General features: G+C 37.0%; 3 protein-coding genes across 4 annotated transcripts in view; 1 reads left to right on the top strand and 2 right to left on the bottom strand.

Moving 5' to 3' along the window:
* Positions 1 to 48: 48 nt before the first annotated feature.
* On the bottom strand, positions 49 to 3998 carry ntaq1 (N-terminal glutamine amidase 1). The gene is made up of 6 exons (XM_007566465.2): positions 3800 to 3998; positions 3332 to 3431; positions 2178 to 2228; positions 1947 to 2095; positions 1136 to 1260; positions 49 to 363 (listed from the first exon to the last, which is right to left on the bottom strand). The coding sequence occupies exons 1-6, from the start codon at positions 3859 to 3861 to the stop codon at positions 236 to 238; spliced, it is 615 nt and encodes a 204-aa protein (XP_007566527.1). The 5' UTR covers positions 3862 to 3998; the 3' UTR covers positions 49 to 235.
* A 498-nt stretch (positions 3999 to 4496) lies between these two features.
* bop1 (BOP1 ribosomal biogenesis factor) overlaps positions 4497 to 16235 on the bottom strand; it is a 26094-nt gene continuing 14355 nt past the window's right edge. Inside the window, exons 2-17 of one of the 2 annotated variants that reach the window (XM_007566466.2) lie at positions 13627 to 13840; positions 12532 to 12714; positions 11860 to 11955; positions 11342 to 11496; positions 11147 to 11264; positions 10316 to 10417; positions 10022 to 10234; positions 9400 to 9561; positions 9241 to 9321; positions 8477 to 8546; positions 7920 to 8052; positions 7111 to 7294; positions 6289 to 6580; positions 6130 to 6214; positions 4882 to 4989; positions 4497 to 4805 (exon numbers count right to left, since the gene is read on the bottom strand). In XM_007566466.2, the coding sequence (XP_007566528.1) occupies positions 4652 to 4805; positions 4882 to 4989; positions 6130 to 6214; positions 6289 to 6580; positions 7111 to 7294; positions 7920 to 8052; positions 8477 to 8546; positions 9241 to 9321; positions 9400 to 9561; positions 10022 to 10234; positions 10316 to 10417; positions 11147 to 11264; positions 11342 to 11496; positions 11860 to 11955; positions 12532 to 12714; positions 13627 to 13746 (2256 nt within the window). In that variant the 5' untranslated portion in view covers positions 13747 to 13840 and the 3' untranslated portion in view covers positions 4497 to 4651. Of the gene's footprint in view, positions 4806 to 4881; positions 4990 to 6129; positions 6215 to 6288; positions 6581 to 7110; positions 7295 to 7919; positions 8053 to 8476; positions 8547 to 9240; positions 9322 to 9399; positions 9562 to 10021; positions 10235 to 10315; positions 10418 to 11146; positions 11265 to 11341; positions 11497 to 11859; positions 11956 to 12531; positions 12719 to 13626; positions 13841 to 16235 lie in introns of both variants that reach the window. The other variant, XM_016678855.1, reaches the window with a different exon arrangement.
* LOC103147971 (zinc finger protein 3-like) overlaps positions 14972 to 16235 on the top strand; it is a 16943-nt gene continuing 15679 nt past the window's right edge. Inside the window, exon 1 of the mRNA XM_016678829.1 lies at positions 14972 to 15222. Within this exon, the coding sequence (XP_016534315.1) occupies positions 15093 to 15222 (130 nt within the window). The 5' untranslated portion in view covers positions 14972 to 15092. The remainder of the gene's footprint in view (positions 15223 to 16235) is intronic.

Genomic DNA, 16235 nt, shown 5'->3' with positions numbered 1-16235 from the left:
GTAAAGTTGTTTTCCTCAGCCTCTGATTTTAATGTCAACATGTTCAAGGATTATAAAAAATGTTTTTATTGCTCAGACAATGATCCACAGGTCAAATATCTGACAATGTTAGAAAAAACTAAAGGATCCGACATCAGAACCAGGATAAAAGTCCAACACAACCGTTGATTCTGAACCACCTGAAGCAACAATGTCATGAAACCACATCTGCTGCTGCTAGTGGCGTTGAGGAAGATCAAGGTGAAGACGATGCTGTGGACGGGTTTCCAGTGTATGTGAGCAGGAAGTGATCCAGACTGTAGACGGTTCCCCAGCCGTCAGCGGGGCTCATACTGATGAAGTCATCCAGGTTCATCTGACTCTCTGAGGAGGAGAGGCGTCAAACCAGTGACATCATCATCATCATCATCATCATCATCATCATCATCACAGAAAACACGCAAGTGACCGTGTAGAGATCTGGAGCAATAAGTACAAAACTTAACTACACAAAAAAGAGAAATAAAAAATCTATAAGGTGGGATATTTATTAACATGGTTTTTGTAAAACCTGAATTATTTAAATTTATTGACATAATGAAACTATAGACGACTTCAATTTTGTACAAAGCCAAAAATAAAAAATTACTGAAAAAACCTTCAAAAACTATTTAAGACTAAGGAGCAAATTTCCTATTTAAAATATGCAAATTCAGAAATATTAGAAAAAAACTTTAGTGCATCAGTAAGTTATGTTCGGACAATAAAACTTGTCCAAACATAAAACTGTTAAAATTATTTTATAAACATATAATTATTGTTAGATATAGTATATAAAATTGTTCAGTTATTGTTTTTGTTATTGATGCTAGTTTTTCTTTTGGTGATATTTAAAGTAGTAATGATTGTTTTTGCCCCTGTAATTAAAATTAATTAGACACTAAATTGATGGCTTAACTATTAAATACGGGTTTAGTTCTTATATGTACGGATTATACATGTAGTAAATCTAAATACATATGTAAAGAGTGGGAGTATTGATAAGTTTATACTTCCACCAACTTTCTTGAATATGTCAAACTAAAGTTTTGACATTATTGCTTCATGCTGCATCTCTATTCAAAACATAAATAAACCCAGAAGGAAGACCTTCTACCTGCCGTCTGGATGGGGGTGTACAGAGGAGGAGGCATCTTCCAGGTTCCATCAGGGTTCCTCATGTGAGATCGATCAGACGCAAAGTTCAACAGGAAGCTGTCAGCAGGAATCACACGCAGCTTCCTGTCACAGACACCAGCAGACATTACTGTGGCATCATCAGAGATGTGTGACCTTCATCTTCCTAATTGCTGTTATAAATTCCCTGTACTGTTTGTTAGTTGTGAATGCCTCTAAGCTGGAAAGCTAGCCCAGTGCTTTTCAAAGTGAGGGCCACCAAGGTATACTAGCGGGGCTCAAAAAATAGAAGAAATTTAAAAATTTCAAATATTTTTGCTTTTTTTTAAAAAAAATTTTTTTTTTCATAAAATCAAATATATTTTTCAATCATTGTATATGTTAAAATAATGTATTGAAATGTAATTTACTGGCAGCCAATCTTTCTGATTGGCTGCCAGTTAGATTTAGAAACTTCGTCCAGCATGACATGACAAAGGTAACCCTTTGCTTATATTAGCGCAGAAATGAGAACAATTAAAACAAGTAGCAAAGAAACATTAACTGCAATTAGCGCTGAAATACAGCGCCTCATTGGCAAACTAAAGCAATATTTAGCGATTGTTAACGGATTGTTATGACCCACTTTAATCACAAACAGTGTGAACGTAATGGAAGAATAACTGCTTCATACATAATTTCCTAAGGACCCCTTAGCTGCCCAACAAGCGCCTGATGTAAAACTCTATTTATTTTTTACACCAGTATTTAACAAAAACAGTAATACTAGGGAATTTATAACAGCAGGTTACCTGTGGTACTCGGGTCGGATGTGGCGGTCCGAGCGGAAGGCCATGGCTCCGTAGAGCCGCAGGCTACAGGGAAACGACAACACCGAGTCCAGATCGTAAACCAGAGAGTCCGACTGAGGGCGCACCTGAAGCAGGATCACATGGTAGTCCTGAAACACGCAGAGACGCAGTTAATGACGCCAAAACAAAACAGCATCATCAGTCAGGGATTAAGATGTGGAGGAAACAGACCCAGATCACAGGCTGGTCGCCATGTCCGGATTTCTGCTTCCACAAAGGAATCTGAGGGAAAACAGAGAACATCATCAGCTTCAGAGGAAAATCAGCTGCTCTAAAAGTTTCAGGACCGAGACAGTCAAAAATTATATTAAAAAATTGCTCAAGATCCATTTTTTATTCTTTGGCGTTCATTCAGTTTGAGTCTTTTATAATGACAGGTATGGAGAATATTTGTAGTTTGTTTTTACTTTAGTTTTCAATATACAGCTCTGGAAAAGTAAAAGACCACTTAAAATGATCAGTTTCTCTCACTTTACTTTTTATTAGTATATACTAACGTATATATGTTTGAGTACAATCAACATTGACATGTCTCAGAATTTCCAAGTAATAATTTAGAATTTATCTGCAGAAAATGAGAAATTATCAAAATAAAAAAGACGCAGACCTCAAATAATGCAAAGAAAACAAGTTCATATTCATTTTGAAATTACAAACTAATGTTTTAACTCAGGAAGAGTTCAGAAATCAGTATTTGGTGGAATAACCAGGTGGTTTTCAATGGGGTTCAATGATGTGGATTATTCATTTTTTTCCAGAGCTGTATACATTTTTCTTGTTCTTATCGATATCTTGCTTTATTTAGTTGAATGAATTGTACAGCACTATGATCAACATCTGTTTCTTTATGAGCTGTATTAAATTAAATTTTTTAGGGTTTTGTTATGAAATCTAACCTAAAAGGTGGCTTGGAAAAATATTCACACCCAGCTTCAATTGTGATGTTTTTCAGTATTTAAAAAAAGGAACCACCTCCTGCAGATGGTGGTTCTACAATCTGCCCCACATTTTTCAGATATTTATTAGCATTTAAAAAAAACAAAACAAAACATTTGCTTGTCCTTGCCAGTAATGTCAGTAAATGTAAAAAAAACAACCACCCCCCCATCTCTATACTTCTTACGAGTGACAAAAGTTAGAATATCAACAGAAAGTCTTCAAATAATCACAATCTTATTAATTTTATATAATTATTACAAGAAAGTAAATACAGTTGTTGGTAACTGGATAAAGATTGCTTTTATCTCAACAAGTCTCACTATCTGGCTTATAAGGAATCTACATTCAGTATTAGTAGAGGTTCATATTTATCCAGAGCTTCTCACCATCCGTTTGTCATTAGAGATAAAAACGACGAACAGCTGTTCCAGTGGAGCAGTTCTCTCTTTCTGAACAAACTCGCACAGCTTCCACACATTTTCTTCACTGCAAAACAAGAACAGAAAACACAAAAATCAACAGGAAAATCCAGGCTAATGAAATAATGACACCTAGAGGACAACAGTTCAGCACGTTTTTAAATAAACCTGTAAAAGGTGCAGAAAATACACCAAAATACAAAAAGCATAAGTTTTTTTAGACCTGATAAGAAATATTACATTACAAAATAAGTTAACTACAGCTCGGATATTAATTGATTTGTTTATTTAAAACCAACACTTGTTTATGTCCTTTATACTTATTTATATTCGAATATCAATCCCCCAATTAGCACTAGCATAAAGCACAATCAACTATATCAACATGCAAGCGATCTATTTTTAAAGTATAGCGGTTGTTTTAATCATATTTACCAATAACAACTGGTGTAAACACAGTTTTCGCGGATCGGTGTGATTCTGTGTACAGTCGTCATGGTCTGGTGTTACACCAGAAAAGGTCCGCCGGAAACAAGCTGCGACTTCACATAAAGCTTTCAAACTAAAAGTTCCTAACTGAGGTTTACAAGCTTTACAATCCAAAGGCATTTATTCCTTCAGTCAACAAAAAAATACATTTTACTACAGGAAACCTGTTTGAAATTTTAAAGAGCAATATTTTTATTCCTATTTTTAGATTTTAATAGAAACATTTCTTTTAAATGAGCACATTTTCTTATACATGTGATAAAGCAATCCAAAAAAGCACATATACTGTAAATAATATAAAAAGGGATCTGAACTCTATTTCCATTTTTTTTAAAAAGCTGCCTTTAGTAAAACAAAACGAAACCCAAAATCACCAGACTGCTATAACACTTTGTACCTTAAGATGTTAAATATTAACATTAATAACTAGTTTTCTGCACTAAATTGTCAAAGATCCCAATAAATGTGGGTTCCTTTTGTTGAATAATTTTCATTCAGTCAGTAAATTGATTTGCTCCGATAAGGGTCAGAACTGAACAGTTAAACAAAATGGTGGATTGGTTCTGATTTGTTTTAAACCCCACTGAATCTGTTTTGGTGGTTCAAAACAGATTTTTTTGCAGATTAAAACAACTGAACATGAAGAGTAAGAATGTTATATTTTATTGAGTACAAACGAACACAAAAACTACAGGAAAGGACCTCCTGACTGCTGTATCCTAGCAACCAGTTAAATCTGGTTGCTAGGATACAAGTAGGGCGGAAGAGATCCCTGCCTCTGAAATAAAGGGCCGGTTCTCAGGTGAAGAGTCTGATGGTGGCGTCGGCGCCGGACGAGAACACCCAGGGCTGTGTGGGGTGAAAGGTCACGTCCAGGACGCCTAGGTCATGCGTGATCACATGACCCCGGAGAACTTTGACTGGGACAATCAGCGGGTTCTGCAGCAGATCGCTGAAAGAGAAAAGAAAAGCTGAAACATATTGATCTTTAAACAGGTGTGTGGCATGTGAGCAGGCGGAGGCGTTACTTGTAGACGGTTCCATGGCAGACGATGACCGATCCGTCGTCTGATGCCGAGGCGAACAGCGGGTAACCTCTGTGGTACGCCACACTCCTCACCGCCTTCTTGTGATGCCTGACAGGCAGGAAGAAACCAAAGCGCTCAGTATATACAAAAACACCAAAACAAAATATAAAACCTACAATTAAACCATTCAGTCAAACTTCTATTTATATACATGAATTCCTTACGCACGGGAATACATTTCAAATGTTTTATATCTGATAATTCAGATAAACTTAAATAACTTAAAGTTAAATAAACCCAAAATGTTTATAATTAGAGCTGTGCTAATATTTATTCTAGTAACAGACTATTCAATTGTTTTTTTTTTTATAACTAATTTGGTAATTAGACATTCTGCTGGTTTTTTATTTAACATACTTCAACTTATGCAACATTAGAAATGCATAAAAGTGCAAATAAATGTTCAATTTCCTTTGAAATTAAACCAAAAACATTTTATTGCCTAAATAGCAATAATGTATCAGAAGTTTGTTTTTAAAATAGAGAATAAATATACATAAGATAAAATGGAAAGATAAAAGCAAACAAGCATTTAAAAAAATACATTAAGCCTCTGTGTATTAATTATTTATACAAAGAAGCATAAAGCATATTTTAAATGCTTGTTTGCTTTGTATATTTATTCTGAATTTTTATATATTTATTTTTTAAGCTCTACTAATGTTGAGTTAAACAAAAATACCAATGCGATTGTCCTACAATATATCTGTGTGCAAATCATAATAAATTGTATTTTATTCTGATCCTTTATTGTACGATTGGTCATTTGTGGAAAAAGATGCATCTGCATCTTTTTTCCTTTTTTTCCTAAAAAAAAGGAAAAAAAGAGTGACTCAATGTCATGTAATTTACTGTTAGAAAACTAGAATCATGTATGATTCTAGTTTTCTGAATCAATGTATGATTCAGCTGGAATTATTTTTTATAAAGTGTCTTCAGACGACATTTGTTGTGAACTGGTGCTGTATAAATAAAATGAACTGAATTGAAAGTATTAGTAAAACTTTGTGAAAACGTAACTATCACAAACAAAAACCTGAAATGTGTCAGTGTGTTTAATTCATTTTTAATTCTGAGCTAAAGTAATATTATATATAGTTAACTAACAAGTCCCTTAAAATGAAAAACCTTAAATTATTGAGATGAATTTGTTCATTAATGCCTAGATCATTAGCGATAATAACGTACCGCAGCATCTTGTACGGTTTGGTTGAAAGGTCGAGGTCGAACCAGCTCAGCCTGCAGTCGTAGCTCCCACAGATCACATGATCACCTGCAGACAGACAGGTGAGACTCAGGCTCTGCCCCCAGCAGTGACACTGGACTGAACAGAACCCGTCCACCTACCTCCAGAGTGAACGGCGATGCTGGAGATCCACTTGGAGTTGGCCTGGAGCTTCTTGGTCATTTCCTGCTTCACCAGGTTGTAGATCCGGACCGACCGCTGCGTCGCCACGAAGAAGTAGGGCCTGATGGGGTGGAAGGACACAGCCTGGACCAGGCCTTTGTTCCTCCTGAAGGGGTTCTGGCTCCGCCGACGGCTCAGCTGGTGGATGAACACCTGCATGTGGCTGGAGTGGTCCGGCATCACCGACGCCAGGTAGTCTCCTTTGCTGTGCCACGTCACCTGGTGGACCGGCTGAGGAGACGCATTCTCTCCGTTAGTTCCCTTTAAAGCTGCAGTATGCGACTTTTATCTAAAAATGTTGTTTTTAGATAAAACATTTCTATGTTGTTTATCTAAAAACATAGATAACATGTTTATCTATGTTGTTTTAGATAACATTATCTAAAAATGTTGTTTTTACATATTTGTTGAAAATGTCAGTATGTTGTCAGTTTAATATGACGCAGACCAAAAACAACCAATCAGAGCCAGGAGGCGGGTCTAGGCACTGTCAATCACGCTCATGTACTCACTACTTAATGTGAAGAAACAACTTGCCATTACAGGAAAACTATATCTGCTGTTATTGGTGGCTATGCTAACTAGCTTTAGCATTCATAGGAGTGCTAAGACCCACCTCCTGGCTCTGATTGGCTGTTGGAGAATGCACAGGAGCTTGATTTTTTTCGCAGACCATCAATCTCATACCACACTGTCATCACAATGTTACATACTGCAGCTTTGAATCATGGTTTTAAATCTATTCATGGGAATCATCTCACCTTGGGATGTTGGATTTTGAGGCGGATGCCCTGATTTAGCTCCTCCCCCTCCATTTCTGACCAAACTACAGGCTGAGGCCCTTCAGAGGGCCCTTCCTCCTGCTGGGCAGAGAGAAGCCTCTCCGACGCTGAGATGACCTGTTTATCGGCCAAAGCTGGAGACAAGATCAACACCGCAGAGTCCCTAAAAGAACCAACAAGAACAAGATGTGAGACATAGGGCTGGACAATAAATCAATAACAAAGTATGTTGTTATATGCAATGTCTGATAGAATATTCAATAATTTCACTGATTTCAATCCAGAAACGCAAAGCATTCTGGGGGATGTAGGCAGAGGAAAGGTTTTAGCTGCTTAACCTCTCACTGCCAGCTCAGCAAAGTTGGTGAAATCAACTAACTCTCTCTCTCTCTGTGTGTGGTTACCTAGCAACTCACTCATTCTATGGTTACCTAGCAACTCACTCATTCTATGGTTACCTAGCAACTCACTCATTCTATGGTTACCTAGCAACAGTCTGCTGAGTAACTGGCGCAGCAGCAGTTTAAGGTTTCACCACTGTGCCTCAAAACTGCTTAAAAATAAACAACGTTGTGGAGTGAAAACTGGATAAAACAGGAAAGGTCACATCAATAGTTTGTCAGTATTTCAGATATTTAAAACAAAAAAACTAATCAATAACTATCAATATCGACTGACATGAAGCGCTTGTGTCGTGCTACATTTTTTCAGCCAAATTATCCAGCTCTTGTGAGACGCGTAGGGGATCAGACGGAGCGTCTTTACGCTCTGAAAACAGAGACGCTTACACAGTGACAGCCACGAGGCAGAGCGACGGGTTCGGGTTCCAGGCAACGCTCTTCACGGCTCCGCCCACCTGGACCGTCTTCAGGCAGCGAGACGAACACACCTCCCACAGCCGGACCGAGCCGTCGTCACTGCCTGCAGACACAGCAAACGACTGATTTTATTCAAGAATATATTGTTCAGTCAGCATGCACATTTTCATTTTACTAGGCTCGTCATTAAAAAGTGATGGATTTTACAAAAGTTTGCATCACTTAATGTCAGAATACTTTAAAGTTTTGTCTGGTGAGGGTGAACTTAGATAACTGTATGTTCGTATGTTTGAGAGAAACAGGAAATCATAAGATCTTTTATATTTTAACCTAAAACTTGGACGTCATTTGGTGTGACTATTTGCCTTATTACTGTTTTATTTCTGTCACATTTTATCGTCTGTTCTACACAAATAAAATGAAATGAATACAAATGCATCAAAATCCAAACAATAGCACGTTACAGACAACATTAAGGCTTTAATAATTAATGCTGTATGATTTTGTTTGACAGGAGGAGTTGTTACCTGAAACGAGCCACTGTCCTGATGGCGACACGCTGATGGAGCGAACCAGGCCGCTGTGACCTCGATACACCTGGACACAGAAACACGCCAAGGTAAAGATCGAACCGAGGCCTGCAGTTATCGATTATTCTACTGGTTATTCTGACGATTAACTGGTTTGTCGGATAAAAACAATTGGACCATTTTGCTGATTTTTAATGCAATATTAGAAATACATTTAAAAATCTAAATTTAATTCCTTTTTAAATAAAAAAATATTTTACTGCCTAAATGCAACAAAGCATTAATTTAGTGAATGCTTGATAACTTGTAGCAAATTATGAATCTGCAGCTAAAAAATATACTTCTAATATCAAAATGAGAAAAGTTGACTTATCAATACATTATAGATGATCTGTAGATTATTTTTGGATTAAATGATTAATTATTGGGCAGCAAAAGGTGATTAATAGGATTTTTAATCGCAAAATTTGAACCAGATGAAGCTAAAACTGCTACTTGAGGAGTTTTGGGTAGAGAACATATTTATACACAAATAAGTTTTTTTATTTTAAATGAATAAAGTTTATATTTTTGTACATTTTTTGGTTGGTTACTGCTTAAAGTTAGTTGTTTTTTCAACAATAGCCTTTTTTTTTAATCGCCTGTTAATGACTAATCAGTCACTAAATTAATAGATGATCATTTCAATAATCGATTAATCGATTCCGCCGAAGTTGAAAGCATCTAATTTTTGCATCTTTTACGTTTTGTTTTTATTTTACCAGAGCCTGGGTTGTTGGAAACGGCTGCAGGTCCTTTGGTTTGGGAAGTTTGGGGATCAGATCTTCTGGGTTGACGTTCACCTGCAGGAAGATGGGGAATCGTTAGTGCCACAAACCGGCTCCACCTGCTGGACGGAGGAGTAACGAACAGGTGGTCACCCTCATCTTCCTCTGCCGGGGACACAGGTAGAGGTCGAGGCAGCGCTCAAACCTCTCGTGGATGAACCGAGAGAACGCTGGAACCTGACGGAGGCTGGGATACTTTTTGGGGATGAAAGGCAGCTTGCGGTCAGACGGGTCCTGCTGCTCCCAGAGAGCTTTCTGTGAATGGAGAGAGGAAGAAACAGACACGAGTCAGGATCATTTATACAGGACAATTCAGAAACAAACAAACATCACATTTTGGCAAATGCCATAGTCAAAATCGTCAAATATGTTGGTCAATGTTCCTCTTACTACTAATCAAAAGCAACTGAACAGGAGGATTTTTAGTAGAGATCTAAAGGGTCTCAGTGTTTCGGCTGTTTTGCAGTTTTCTGGAAGTTTGTTCCAGATTTGTGGTGCATAGAAGCTGAATGCTGCTTCTCTACGTTTGGTTCTGGGGATGCAAAGCAGAACCAGAAGACCTGAGGGGTCTGGAAGGTTGCTATGACAACAGTATTTTATAGTCTAATCTCTGAGCTACAGGGAGCCAGTGTAGAACTGGGTGATGTGCTCTAACTTCCGGTTTGGGATTAACTGATTTATTGCTTATTGCCGTTGGTCTTAGCAGGAGACCAACCTCCTCGTCTGTGAACATGAACTCCGGCGGAGGGTTGTAGGATTCCTCGTGACCCGGCAGAGGGATCTTAGGAGCCGGCAGGTGCATCTTGTGTTTGGCCAGAATGGACGAGTCCTCATTGGCCCACAGGTCGTAGAATCGCCCCCTGCTGTCGTCCTGGACCCGCCGAGGTTTGATCCAACCCATTTTGATGGCGTGAACCAGTTTGGAGACCTGCAGGAAGGTGAATTCAAACATTTTAGAGACGTGAGAGGCTGATAGCTGATAAAGTATTCGTGTATTGGTGGTTTTTACCTTCTCCTTTTCGATGAGTGAAGGGATGAAGCTGCGCTTATCTGCAGGTCTGTTTGTGACTGGATGAATCATGACGTCATTACTGAAGAACTCCACTGTGGGCTGAGGACGAAGCAGAGCTGAGAGTCAGCAGAAATATCACAAAACTGTTATCTTGTTTCTTGTAAAACTTAGATTATGTAAGTGTATTACAAGACCTGTTGGAGTTGATAATTATTCAGATGCTGTATTATTATTATTATTATTATTATTGTTATGGGTCAGGAAAGTTCCTTGTCCTGTTGTGAAAGTCAATTTGTAATTATTTTGTTTTTATTTGTTGGATGTTTAGCTCTGTAAAGTGAACAGACATGTTAATATGTTTTCTTTTATGAGTTTACAGTGTTAGCTGGAGTTCCTTGGAGATTTGTTTTAGAACAACAAACAGGAAATTTTCTGCTGCTTTGATTTTCTGCTGCTTCATGAATGACAAAACGAAGGTTTAATGATCTTGTGTTCGTTCTTCATTTTGTCTTCTAGCCATTGACAGGAATTTAAATATTGTTTTTCTACTTCTTTACTTGTTTTAGCATTGTGTTTTTTTCATTTTTAACTTGTGTATAAAAAAGTTAAAGCTTACAATATCAGGTTTTTTATTACATATTTCTGATAATTACTGTCAGTAAGTGATACATTTCATTAAACTGAGATAAACTCACTTCTTCCTCCTCTTTTACAAACAGAAAAGTTTTGGTAAGCTAATTATTTTGTTATTGGATGTGTTTGCACACGCTTCCTCTTGTCCTACTTGTTTGAGTAGTTTTAAAATTTGAAGTAAACAAACATCAATACCTCGTACTCATTGAAGTTAACGTCTCCAAACTGTCCTTTTTGCAGACGGTTCACCAACTCGATCTGCTCCTCCGACAGCACGATGTCGCTCGCCGTCTTCTTGTCGTGAACCGTTTTCCTGTTTAGAAAAGCATCATCATGACTTCCTGTCAAACTACGAGGAAAACAGACAGTTTTCATCCTTCCTGTTCCTACCAGTAGTCGGGATTCTCCATTTTGTCCAAGAAGTCATCAAGCTCGTCCTTGTTCCTGATCGGCTTGAAGATCTTCTTCCCGTCTAAATCGTAGCCGACGTGAGGGAAGTCTTTGTACCACTCCATGGGGATGTTTCCCACCGTGTTCCTGATGTCCTGCAGGACGATTCACAGCGTTCACACACTTTTCCCACAGTAAAACACAAACACGTTTCAAGCATTTTCAAGATGAGTTTTCAAAATTTTCCAGCACTACACTTTGGAAATAAAAAAACAAATAAATACATTAAAGATGACAATTTCAATTCATCATTATGTGACACCATAAATAATTGTTAACGTATGTCAGTTTATAAGCAATAAAACTGCTTTAATGTGTTTAAAAAAGTGTAGTTCAGATCTGATAATAAAAAAGTTGCATTAACTTGAGAGTATGTAGCAGATTATGAATGAACCGTCTGAGAAAACAAAAACACTCGAGATCACAGAGAGCGTCTGATTTTCAAAAACTCGTCCCACCTCCTCGTCTGACGTGTCATGGTCGTATTCGTCTTCCTTCTTCACTTCCTTTTCTTCATCTCCTCCTTCCTTCTTCTTGCTCTTTTTCACAGTCGACTGAAAAGTACCACAGCAGCCAATCAGGTGAGCTGAACAGGTGAGTCTCTACCAGCCAATCAGCAATCAGGTTCATCAGGGGTCTGAAACATTTACAATCTAAAGAGCAAAATTTCCCCTTAGTTCTACTAACAAACTCCTTTAGAGCTGCTAATGTGATATAATCTGTTTAGGCTATTTTCAAGTAATATAATGGTCAATAACCACCATTTAAAAATTTTTTTCAATAGTTTCCACTGTAATATGAAAAATAGTTCTAAAAATGACACTTGGTAACGTAATTAGTCAATGAATAAACAGCTAAAAACGGCATTTTTTAAAACTGTACCTAATATTTAAAAACATTATTTGTTTTCTACACTACGTGCAAAACACACACAATCTCACCAAGTAATTTTATCTAATTTCTAGAGTAAATATTTTAGCTCACTTGAAATAAGACAAAACTAACAACTTTTCAGTAGATATAGAGGTTTGTTTAAACTAAACAATTCCTTATTATTGATGAAAATGTACAAGTTTTACTAATAAGACATTTTTCCCATAAGTTAATTTATCTGCCAAAGGAATTAGTACTTTTTCATTCTGGTCCTGTTCATCCTCCTCATCCTCATCATCATCATCTGATCCTCCATCTTCTCCCTCCTCTTCCTCTTCGTCAGGGTCACTCCCAGAATCCTCCAGGCCTGAGTAGACGCTCTCCTCGCTGTCTGATAAATCTTCATCTTCTTCCAAAGATTTGTTGTTCAAATTGAAGAGCTGAGGAGCAAAAGGACATTTAACACCAAACTCCAAGACGAAATGTAGTAAACATCTTAAAGGGTCAGACATGTTAAAAAAGCACCAAGAAACCCTAAAATCCCCCCCTTTTTTCCCCCAGATCAGTGAAAGCAACATATTTACTACAAAGCTAATAATGAAGGAAGATGTTTTAAAGTAAGTAACATTTAGTATCAAGGCAGTTTTAAAAATAAAGCCAGAAGTAAGAAGATATTGAAATAAAAACTATTTTCAGCAAAAAGTCTGTGGTTCCTTCAGGCTGCAGCAGAGCAAGAGAGAGCAAGACTTCTAACAGATAACATGAAAGCTGCATTAGAGTTGCTTTGCTTTATCCTTTTGAGGTTTCAATCTGTCGTAGATAGTTACTCTGTTCTTAAACTGCTTTTATATAAAATACTTTTTTTTACTCAGTCTTACTGGAGGGATATTTGTGTGTACATGTAGACAGTGCTGCTCAAATCAACAATGTTGTATAAAGTTGTTGTTTGCAGGTGATTTCATGTTATGCTTAATTAGAGAACAGGTTATATTTAGCATTACAGATGTTGTGCATTTTATTTGTAAGGTGTCCAAAACTGTTTTATTTGATGTTGGGGAATAAACTTTTACGTGGGCTGTCATCTCTTACAGCAGCTTCCCGGCATAACTTTAATAAACTCTGTAAGGTTAAAGGTCACGGCCCAGTCTGCAGCTCGTAAAGGATCAAATATGATCCTTTAAGAGATTTGATCAGAACAGAAAACTGTCTCCTTTTCTTCAACCTCAAACAATCCCTCAACTGTTTTGCTTCGCCCTCTGTGTTAGCATATGCTAACAGCTAGCCACCAGTTCCTGACCAGTTCACCCAGTTCGCCTCCTCTTCCTCCGGCTGCCTGTCAGTGAGAGTCTCACCTGATCTTCCTCCTCCTCTTCCTCCTCGTCCTGTTTACTCCTCTTTTTGTTCGTTTTCTCAGTTTTCTTCATCCCGGCTCTCTGTTCGGCTTTCTGCACGTTTCCTCTGCTCGCCTCCATTGAACCACGTGGGAAACCTCCGGGTTCAGAGGTTACGCGGCGGAAGTCGAAGAATGGTTTATTTCTGGCGCCACCCTCTGGTCAGATGCAGGAACTGAACGGAAAAGCTCAAAATACTAAAATAGATCTTGAAAAATAAATCTATTTCACTATTAAGTTTTAATTTAAGAAACCGTGTTCGTCTAACGAGGGATGAAGAGTCGAATTATGATAATTTAGTTCATATAGTTAATTTATTTTATTCATAAATACCGTTTCCTGAAAATGACATCAACATTTTAAAATTTATTTAAGGAAGTGCTTAAATGTTACAACACAAAAACTCATTTTTATACCAGATATGTTAATATCTTAAGCTAAGATTTAAAATTTCTTTGGTATTTTTAATATTTGCTGCTTTATTTTCATCACACTATGCAGTTTTATGTGACTATTCATGGATTTAAAAAAAGAAGAAGAAAATAAGTTTTGGACCTCAAGAAGCAGATTCATTACTTTTATCATGCTGTGAAACTTTTTCTCTGCTAGTTCTCACTAGGTGTATATAAATTTTGTGTAATGTATTACAAAGTCCATGTCGAGATAAAAAAATTCTTCAAAAATTCCAGATTCTGGAATCAAAACAATGGTTAAAAAATAAATCAACTACCTGGTCAAATAATTACATGAAATAACCTATTTTAACTTCTCAAGATTTAGTAAATTCAACTTACTCTTTTCAGATGACTGAATCATTTATAACTGTTAAGATCATTACTCAGAGAAAAGTAGTATTTGTTTTCAAACCAAATAAAACTAAATGCAGATAAACTAAAGTGTTAAGTGGACCAGAAAGCATACTTGCAAAAATTTTAAGTAAAAAGTCATTTGTGCTGATTTTTTCTTATTATTCTGATATTTGAAAAGCTATATTAAACATACTAATATATGATGTAATAAAGATGTCATTTTACTGAATTGATCTTGCACTAAAACCTTATTAAGCAACGCTTTTACTACAAGTACTTATGTAGATATGTATGCAATAATTTAATGTCAGGTTTAGCTGTAGATCTTACTTACAGTTCGTTATTAAGGTTTATGTTAAAAATATTGATTATTGCTTATTTCTTCCTAACTAATTTCGCAAGGAGGTTTTCAAATGAAGTAGGGAGCAATAATTAAATTCAGAGACCGTTTTCGCTTCCCCTCTCCAGATAAACGTGAAGCGGAACGAAAGGTTGGGTTCCAGTTTTCCCCCGGAGCGCCATATTGAGACAACAAGTCATTAATAGCAGCGTAATAGATCGGATTCCCGTTTGTGAGTAGAATTAGATCATTTTAGCCGTAGAATGACGCTAATGTGAATGTTTACAACAACATGTTCAGTTCGACCTCTTAAAGAGTTCATAAAAGCGACCGAAGAAGAAGAAATGGATTTAGATCACAGGCTGCTGGATCTGAACCACACACCTCAAATAACCCGACATGGAGCAGGTTTGTAACACCATCGGGATTAACAGATTTGATAAAACTGTTTTAAACGCACTTTGTAGGTTGGTGTGTTTATTTATAGATTATTATTATAGTGATAAAATAAATAGTGGAGTGAATGACAGCAGACACAGAAGAGAATAGAAATAGAGAAATGCTTCACTTTTCCTCAGTTTGAAAACTCTGCTTTTTACTTAAGTACAATTTTTGGGTACTTTACCCACTTCTAGCAGATATTAAAAACAGGATAAAAGAAATGTTAATTTTTAAAAAGATGTAAACACTTATTGAGTTTGTTGGGAGCTGTGATGGTTAGAATCCAACACCTGCTATTGTGGAGAAAATATTCAGTTTGTTTAACTTAGAATATTAACATGGTTTAAAACATCAGGTCTCACTCCAGATGTCAGTTTGCTTTTCTTCTAGTTTTTGTTTCGCTGAGAAATTGAATTATGCAGCTTGAGGAGGTTGAATATTTATTTCTAATTTTAGAAAAAAGCTCATTTTCTGAGAGTCATGTGAAAAAGATTGTAAAATTGATAAAAGTAATTTTATACAACTTCAGAATGATTCGAAATCGTTTGCCATTTCCTGCTGCTGATGTTTTTATCCAGGCTGTGATTGTGTCTGAACCGAGTTATTGCGTAACCTCCTGGTCACAAGAAGCAGCTGCTGTAATCGAACTACTGAGAATGAAATGGAGATTTGAAGATTCTAGATAGAAAACTAATTCAAACTAAATTAAAGACGTGATTAGTGACGTCATTTTATTTAGAGTCCTTCTGTCTCCCACCTGCAGTGGGTCAAACACACAGCCGTCCTTCCTGATGAGCTAATTGTTGTAAAAATGATTACCTGCATCTTATTCATCTAGATCAGGGGTCCCCAAACATTTTGCTGTGAGGGCTACATAACTTTCCCTTCTCTGGTGGGGGGCTGGAGTCAGTTTGTAACAGAACATTTCTCTTCTCTGGTGGCGGGCTGGAGTCAGTTTGTAACAGAACATTTCTCTTCTC

The sequence above is a fragment of the Poecilia formosa genome, unplaced genomic scaffold, assembly GCF_000485575.1.
Source record: "Poecilia formosa unplaced genomic scaffold, Poecilia_formosa-5.1.2 Scaffold192, whole genome shotgun sequence".
Lineage (NCBI taxonomy): Eukaryota > Metazoa > Chordata > Actinopteri > Cyprinodontiformes > Poeciliidae > Poecilia > Poecilia formosa.
Note: the sequence above shows the minus strand (reverse complement) of the source record. Positions and strands in the feature narration are given on the sequence as shown.

What these genes read in the sequence shown, in the direction of transcription:
- ntaq1 (XM_007566465.2), bottom strand. Translation starts at nt 3,861, where the DNA reads ATGACGACTGTACACAGAATCACACCGATCCGCGAAAACTGTGTTTAC. An exon ending in TCTCTAATGACAAACGGATG is followed by an intron (nt 2,229 to 3,331) that starts GTGAGAAGCTCT and finishes GTTTTCCCTCAG; the next exon opens with ATTCCTTTGTGGAAGCAGAA. An exon ending in CACCCCCATCCAGACGGCAG is followed by an intron (nt 364 to 1,135) that starts GTAGAAGGTCTT and finishes TCTCCTCCTCAG; the next exon opens with AGAGTCAGATGAACCTGGAT.